The sequence below is a fragment of the Crocodylus porosus genome, unplaced genomic scaffold, assembly GCF_001723895.1.
Source record: "Crocodylus porosus isolate Cpor-Errol unplaced genomic scaffold, CroPor_comp1, whole genome shotgun sequence".
Lineage (NCBI taxonomy): Eukaryota > Metazoa > Chordata > Crocodylia > Crocodylidae > Crocodylus > Crocodylus porosus.
The window spans coordinates 15999624-16008416 of NW_017728931.1; the positions used below are offsets into that span (position 1 = coordinate 15999624).

The 8793-nt window shown below is 41.8% G+C and overlaps 1 protein-coding gene across 3 annotated transcripts in view; it reads right to left on the reverse strand.

Moving 5' to 3' along the window:
• Positions 1–1608: 1608 nt before the first annotated feature.
• Positions 1609–8793, reverse strand: part of BCL2L14 (BCL2 like 14) — a 31993-nt gene continuing 24808 nt past the window's right edge. For all 3 annotated transcript variants that reach the window (XM_019544264.1, XM_019544263.1, XM_019544265.1), the window contains 3 exons: positions 5721–5788; positions 4943–5215; positions 1609–4252 (listed from right to left, as the gene is read on the reverse strand). In XM_019544264.1, coding sequence (XP_019399809.1) covers positions 4211–4252; positions 4943–5215; positions 5721–5788 — 383 coding nt within the window. In that variant the 3' untranslated portion in view covers positions 1609–4210. The remainder of the gene's footprint in view (positions 4253–4942; positions 5216–5720; positions 5789–8793) is intronic.

Here is an 8793-nt window from a genome sequence, read left to right on the forward strand (position 1 = left end):
ACGTTTCGCACTTACAACTTTTATAAATTGACAGTTTCAACTTTCTGATGTCAGTTTTGTCTGATCAAACATTGTAAAGTCACCACTCCATGCTAGTGAACAAGTTCTCCGTGTCACCCATCTCCCTGGAGAACATTTGTCCAAACTTCCTTGGACACTTTCTTTAAGAAAGCAGACAAGACTCCAGAAAAACCTGCAGCCAAAACTCCTAAGACTTCAGCCAGAAACCCTTCAGAAAGTCCAACCAAGAGCCCTTCAAAAGTCCAGCAAAATCACCGCAAAGAAGTCCTTCCAAATTAATATGATTGCTATTTACAATAAAAATACATTAATGTAGCTATATTACCCATTTATAATTGATTGAGTACAAAATTCTAGGTTATTTTTGGTGAAAATAGGGTATTGGCCTTGGTTTAGTAACCAATCCCCCATTTATAACATTGTTTCCTATGGAAAAAAAAAATCAGTTCTTAATAAAGACACGATTTTCAGGAACCAATTGTGTTGAAGTCTGAGGACTGCCTGTAATGACCGTGGCTCCCTTTGATCTCACTTTCATCCCCTGGTATGTGCGAGAGAGAGAGAAAATGTTTGTTTTCACAGGAAAGGGCTGACCATAGGGCTACTATCTATCTCCTATTGGCCTTATGTTGGTGTGGCAGTCACGATGGCCCCTAAGCAGAAAGCAGGATCTTCACTTGTGTTCAGCCCTGTAGACTGAAAATGCAGCATGGCATGTTAGGGAGCTAAGTCCACTTGCCTTGTGTCTCACCTGCCTGGCACCCAGGAAAGATGGGGGAGACATCAGTTCCAGAAGTCAAAGATAATGGCAGGTTTCATTTGCTGATCATTCCATAGCCCACATGGACTTTGAGGGGGCATGCAGTATGCTGGGGCAGGGGAGAAGCCAGAGGGGATGAATTTTTAATATAGTGAAGTCATGTGAAAGCAGGGGAGCACCAATCCACTAGTGAGCTTTGAGCTCACTAATTAAATGCATCATACAGCTGATTGGTGCTCTGAGGTCATAGCAGCTGTGGAGCTCTGGCAGGAGCAGGGCTGACATGCCAGTGAGCATAGAGAAAGGGGGATTGCCACACCCTCCTCACCTCCCTCCTGGATCAATCCATGGGCTGGGGTCATAGATTACAAGTGGTAAAGCAAGTTAGCTCACTGGGAAAGCCCAGGAAGCTGTATGCTGTTGCAGGGCTGTCCCACTTCTAAGGGGCCAAAAGTGCTGCATGCCCCCCCTCTTTCCCCACCTACAGGGTGTTGTTACCAGGCTTTAATAAAAAAAAAAAAAAATCTTGGCAAAAGCTATACCCATTTTTTAATCCTAGCTTTTGCAACTTTTAACATAGCATGGAGTTTAAGTGGGGGCTTGTTGCTATAACAAACAGCAGAATGCTGAGCTGGTTAAACATAAAAGGGACAGTCTTGCACTTAACAGCAGGTCCTTGGCTGTGAGAATACAAGGTCTCTATCCCCATCTTGAGATCTGTGGGTTCCTTTACAGTTCTCTGTATGGAATTAGAGATAAAAGTAAATGGGGAAAGAATTGGGGTAAATGCATGATCAACCATGCATCCACTGCAACAATACAAGATACCAACAGAAAACTAAGTAGTTTTATTGCGCTGTTTTATTTGAGGCAGATAACAGACTGGATCGCCAATAGGATTTTGTCAATTAATTCTAGGTAATAGCAATATCAAGTTTCAATGGCATCAGTGTACAACTTTACATGCTATTCTTCTAGTGGGTCAAAGCCATCATCCTCAGCATAAGAACGTTACCATGCATCCCTGAGATAAAAAGGAATAGGCTGCACTTCAAGATGAAGTGATGTGGATGGCAAATGGAAGAACATTTAAATAAGAAACAGTTCACTTGGCTGCTTTTCCATATTGGACTCTAATGCTACATAAGTAAGTAAGTAAGTAAGTTAAGTAAGTAACTCATCCCAGCTCAGCAGCACAGTGCAAAATAAAACACAGCTGAATATTGGTTTGGATGGCTAAGTTTTGACTGTTCCATCCAAGATCTGTGCTAATCCCGAAGTAGCACCAAACTAAAGAAAAGGCAGATGTGCAGGTAGGCCTGATGGTTACCTTGAAGCAATAAAACACACAACAAAAGGTCCATACCCTGCTTACCAACTAATGGGTATTGAAACCAGGAAAATATAAGGTAAAATAAAATAAAATAAAGTATGGTTTCCAGTAGTCAGAATCCAGCCAACTTGCAAAAGTTTATGTACTACAAAGCTGGTCTTTAGCTAAAACATATAGTGGATTAGAGACAAGTGTAGGACATTTACCATGGAGTTGTACTTTTTTTGCTTTAGTGTTGAAGCCTGGTTCACTATGCCTGTTTCATGAATCAACTGAGTTAATAGTGCAAAAAAAAAAAAAAAAAAAAATTTACTTTGCAACACCAGTGTTCAGTAGACAAAATGACTGACATTCTGTCAGCCAGTCAGACATAGCACAGAAACAGGAAGCTTCAGTAGTCTAATACTGAGAACCAAATCCTTAGCTGGTATGATGAGGTAGACGTGGCTCAGCCACGGCAGTTGAGGATCTGGCTTTGTGAAACGGTCAGTGTATTTTGATTTGAAACTATTATGGCTTCCCCTTTACATTTACAATCTAGTTTTGCCCCTGCTTGTAGCACTAGACACTCATTGTAATATAGAAGGATTGTCACAGTCTAGTTTCCTATACAGAAGATGCCATGAGAAGGGGCAAAAAGGGAGATAGAAACATGGCTGGATATTTTCAGAGCATTTCAAACATCTAGGATTAGGAAATGTAGGTATGAATCCTAACTTATGGAAAGTGACTAGCTATTGTAGGTACCCAATTTGATATACATTAGAGAACCTGATTTTCAGAGGGGAAATGCTACCATTATTGGCATCCCGCATAAATCACTAGTCACTTAAGATATAAAAGTTAGGCTATAGCGCACCTGACTTCTGGTGTACATTTGAAATGCTCATCAAAAATTTGCCTCTACTGCTCTCCTTATGTCACTATCTCCTGCCTTATCAATATACTCTCAGGGAGAGCAGCCAGTGTTTGTTACGTACCATAATTTCACAGTTAATTAGAAAGTTAGTTTTGCCTCCTATCAGTCCTCACTCACTCTTAAAGACCAACATATTTAACAAAGAATTGAGAGTGGTCTAATTTCATTCAGATTAATTTTTAATACATTGTTGCCTCCATCTAATGGTTACCAATGTTTCTCCTGACCCTAATGAAAGGACACCCAAGTCTTTTCACCAAGTGTAACCATTTACAGATGGAGTCACTTACTAGGGAGAGAAAGAAATTTTATAACTTCACCTAAGGATCTAAATTCCTCCTTTTTCCAATTAAACAAATATCAGCCAAATGGGCTACAAATCAAATAGCAATATTGGGAACAGTTTCCCTGGCAGATGGCTCTCTTTTAAATGCTACAACAAATAGTTGTCTTTATTGGTCAGAGGACAGTTTTAACTTTCCTTAACTTCGCCCTTCTGAGAGTCTTCTGTTAGCCAAATTAATGCTTATGAGAATAATGTATATTATATGCATGGGGGGTAGTAAATTATAACAGAGAGGCTAAGTTAGAAATGCTCATACAAGTTGATCTTTCTAGGGGTGAACATTGAGAACAGAGCTAAAGGTCTGAAGAGAATAGGTCTTCTCACTATGAAAGCCCTTCAACTGAAATCACTGGGACCTTTCACTCCAAATGGAGAGAGTCCACAGCCATGCATGCACAAACAGCAGCTAAATGTGATTCAGAGTGGTGTGATAACAGCACAAAAGCACTATCAGCATCTAACATTACAACTTCTATAGCAAAGCTGGTCCCATTTCCATAATCTGTTCATGATTGCATATTTTAATGATGTGTCCATGGAAATATTGGGAAGCAACTCTGCTAACCCACACCCCCCAAAAAACCAAACATCCCACCAGAATTCACATTAACGAAGCTAAAATGTTGCATTTTCTGTATGGTATGAGGTGTCTGTTCGTCACAAGAAAGGCAGCAAGTCTTGTTTTCATACACACTAGAGAATATTTCTGCATCACGTGGCTTGAAGAACAATCCTATCCCCAGGTTTGAGGAAGGTCAAAGTTTCTCTCTCTCTCTCTCAATTCAGTTTTAGGTTGGATTAGCTGCCAAAGCTCCGAAGAATGAATCAAATTTATTCTACTTCTTCCTCATTCAGCAATTCCAAAGCCTTTTCCTGTAAGAGAAGAAAAGAATCTGGATAAATGAAGTGCCTATAACCCCTGCAGCCATTTGAGATGCTCCCAATGTGCTTCAGTGCAAAGGATGCCTCTACTGCTGAGCAACAAGTCCTCCTGACTGAAGGAGATGCATAGCTTATAGTGACAACCCCTGCTCTACAGAACACAGAAAGGCAAGCAGTGAGGGACTTGCAGTCAAATTCAGGCAACTGAGATACTTGGACCAATATCTCATCAAGGGAAACATCTTGGTAAGAGGATTAGCCTAGGAAAACTTTGCAAAAATGGCTTCTGATGAAGGATGTGAAGGAAGCCAAATACTCCTTTGCTCTGTCAAAGTGGAAACATGTTCCTACTATAAATGGCAGCATGGAAGGTGGTGGGGGAACTTGAGATCAAGAGGAACTAAGAGACATAGTATGTTGTGATGTGCATCATAAGGGTTCAAGATCACATCATAGGATGAAGGATTATAGATGCACAGATCCTGATGTACTCTCAGGCTCACAAGTAGGTGCTCATTATGTTATGTAATTTCATACCTGTCTACTCATGCCCTCTAACTGATAGTTAACTCACAGAATTTTCTAACTGTTTTCAGCGTAGGAAATGAATAGCTTATAAATATGTTATTTTCCAATCCTAGGGGGAGGGGAGAAAAAAAAAAACCAAACAACAACTCATACCCATCCACCATGGTTTTGAATCCATGGGCTAAAATGTTCTTTGAGGTACTTTGATCCAAACCCCAGGACCAGATTCATAGGATGGTTGTCCACAGCTGTAAATCTAGTTGCGACTTCTAGTGCAAAAGCAACTTTAGTGTATTGGATCTTGTCTTCATCCTCTTTTATAGAATCCATTGGGACATCCTCCAAGAACTGATCAGTGACTTTTTTGAAAAAGGCATAGGAGAACATATCCATGACACGCTGATGGAAAGTCCTGTCCTGTTCCAACTGAAAATAAGAATAAAGAATAGTCAGTTCAAGCTAGACCACTGAACATAAGGGGGTTTCATTGGGCGGTGGGGGGCTTGGAAATGTAGAGTTCACATTAGTGTTTCCTGGAAATATGCCATCAACACTATCTATAGAATGCAGTTCAAGAAAAGCAAATATGCCTGGCACATTTCTCTACAAACCTGTACTTCTAGGTTTAGGGGACAGTTCTGCCAATTTACTCAAGACAGTTGTATGAATAATCTTCTTTGAAATCAGTGGGACTTGTGTTGGAAAAAACTCTATGCATGATTATGCATGTAGGGAGATAATTACACTGTGTATGTTTATCCCACTGATTCTAGGGTGTGACATGGTAGGCCTTCACGGGAGACAGAAACCCTACCACCCTTGCCACTCACTATGGGAGCTATCAGAGATTCATAGGTTCAGTAATGGAAAATCTTATGCTCCACTTTAACTGATAGACTCAGGATTGGTATGTTAAAAATGAAATGTTTACCTTTGTCACCAGTTCATCTCCTGATTTTCTTAACAAATCAACAATTGCTTCTATTATCTTTTCTTCATCTATTAAAGGAAGAAATAAAAAAAAGACACAGTTAGTTTATTCCAGCAGAATACAAGTAATGGCATGTCCACATGAGACATTTACTGCACAGTTGACTAATTAGCTCTGCAGTAAATGTCTTGGTGTCTACACATGCGACCCTATTAGGGCTCACAAAACTAAAACTGTAGCAAGGTAGTATTTATAAATAAAAAGTACTACCCTGCTGCAGAGTATTTTGTGTGCAGTAGCACACATGGAGATGCTGTTCCGTCTGCCTGGGACACAGGCTGCTTCAGTGTGGGGCTAGCTGGCAGGCAGCTCCAGTGCTGAAACACCCTTTTGCCTCAGCCAGCCCCTCTGTAGCACATAGAGCCCAGTCAGAGCAGCCCTGGGTTGGCAGGCTGACCCCCAGGTTCTCTGCCACTCTGGGCTGCTCCAACTAGGCTCTACATGCTGTACATGAATAACTTCTAGATCAATATGTTCTGGAGTTTATTCTTGCATATTAATCACATGTGTGGACATGCCCACAGACTTCAAGGAATTACTTTGGAGTCTACAACAAACAAGTGATCAAGTGATTCCCGTGTTTCTGACTTGAGTCAAACAGAATTATACAATGACAGCTCTGCAGCCAGACCCTAAGCAGGTGCTGAGAAAAGAGTCTGGAATAAGAGATGTTCTTTTTTACCGAGCGGTCCATCTCTCCACAATTTAGCTCTAGTGAGGATGTGAGAAGGAGTTAGGGACTGGGTCTTACTCTCTCTACAAACCCTATCCTCTTTGAGGAAGAGAACGACCAGAGTACTTGAACTCCAAGGATCCCTAAACCTTCAGTTTAGGAACAACATCTGCTAGGCACTGCTTATTATGGAGGGTTTGCTTGACAAAAAAAACCAAACACAACAAAACAACCAATCAATATGCTAAATGTCTGGGGTGAGGAAAATGAACTTCTTACAGAGACCATAGAAAAAACAAAGTGATCCTGCTTTATAGCATAGCCAATGGGCTCTGCAATCAGTGCAGTTACATTGGAGATAGAGGCACCAACTCTAGCAGAAGCAGTGTGACCCAGGTGATAGGACACTAGCCTTGGAATCAAAGGCCAATGGTTCTTTTCTTGACTGACCTCAGCCTGTTGTGACCTCTTTCTGCCTCTGTTTCTCCTCCCACCCTCTCCCTGTCAGGTTGTATTAGATTTTAAAGGTCAATATTATATATTTGTATAGCAATGGTACTTGGAGGTCCCAACTGAGCTACAGGTCCTGCTATGCTAGCCAAATGATGGTAACATTCCTCAGGCCCCCAGGAATCTCTTCATTGTTTCAAATTTGAGGAATAAAATTAGTGGAAACTTAGTAGCAATTCCTTGCCACCAGCATCCTAGATTTCAGCTGGTATGCTACCATTGTTCTTGGATTCCTTGATGGCATGCCACACTTCTTTTAGGATAGGAAGATTGGGAAGGGATGTCCCTTCAGGGTGTTGAGGGACAGATTCAATAGTGGCATCTGTTACAGTCAACTCCTGGTTCACTAGTGCCTAAGAGTGCTCTTTCCATCTGGCTTGGATAGATTAATTGTCTTTGAGGAGTGTTAACTCATCCTGCAAATCGCAGGAAAGTAGAATCATAGGCAGTTGAACCACAGATGGCTTTCATTGCCTGGAAAAAGCTACATGTATGTCATGTTTGTCAGCATACAGCAGGATCTCCTTGGCTTTATCTTGCCACCACTCATTTTTGATTCTCATATCTTCCTTTCAGCTTCAGCACTGAGGAGCTGATATATCTGCTTCTGCTGAGATGGTGCCAAACAGAATGAGCCCTTCTCTTCTGGTCAAGTAGGGCTTGGATCGTCTCATCGAACCCATCTTGGTGTTGATGGGTGGTATAGCCAGTGGATTCAGCACAGGCCATATGGATGGTGATTTTAAACCTCTTCTGGAGTTCTTCAATGTTGCCTTCGTTTGTGGATGGGGCAGACAGCTTTTCATGGAGACACTATTGGGAGAACCTTACAGACCTTTGGGTCTTGAAGAGATTTGGTGTTGAGTCCTTCACATTGTTTTTGGTGTTTTGGAGAAAGTCAGATATTCATAATGGATCTGACAAGACAGCAATCTGTCCACCAGTCATCGGTTCCTCACATGGCTCATATGATATGGACATCCATTTGATCATGGGCTTTAATAATAACAACAGTCAAGGAGGTGCCAGTGCAACATTGCGACTATCTTCAAGAAAGGAGATGCCTAAGAGATGCATAGACTCTCTTTTCTTCAAGAAAGTGTGTGTGTAGGAACTATCAAGGTATCACCCTCCTTTCCACGGCAGGGTAAATCCTTGCCTGCATCCCCTGAACAGTCTTCTACTTGTTGCTGAGGAAGTCCTGCCAGAATCTGTGTGGTTTCAGACCATCCTGTGGGGCAACTGACATGATCTTTGTTGCCTGTCAGATCCAAGAAAAATGTTGGGAACAACCTCAGGACTTGTATATGGCCTTCGTTGACTTTACTAAGGCCTTTGATTCCATAAATCATGAAGCCTTGTGGAAAGTACTAGCCAAACCTGGATATCCTGAAAAGTATATCAAGGTCCTGAGGCTCCTCCACCACCAGATGACTGCAACCGGTATTGGAGGAGCCTCAGGACTATGAACATGAGCCTGCAATGTGATGCTACGGCTTCTAAAGATGAACATGAGCCTGCAATGTGATGCTGCAGCTACTAAAGTGACCAAAACGCTGGCTTGCATCCATAGATGCTTCTCAAGCAAATCCCAGGATGTCATTCTCCCCTTGTACTTGGCTTTGGTGATGCCATAGCTGGAGTACTGCATCCAGTTTTGTGCTCCACAATTCAAAAAGGATGTGGAGAAGCTTGAGAGAGTCCAGAGAAGAGCCATGCGCATGATCAGGAGGTCAGGAAAACAGAGCCATGGTGCTCTTTAGCCTGGAAAAGCGCAGGCTCAGGGGTGATCTGATGGCCACCTATAAGTTTATCAGGGGTAACCACCAG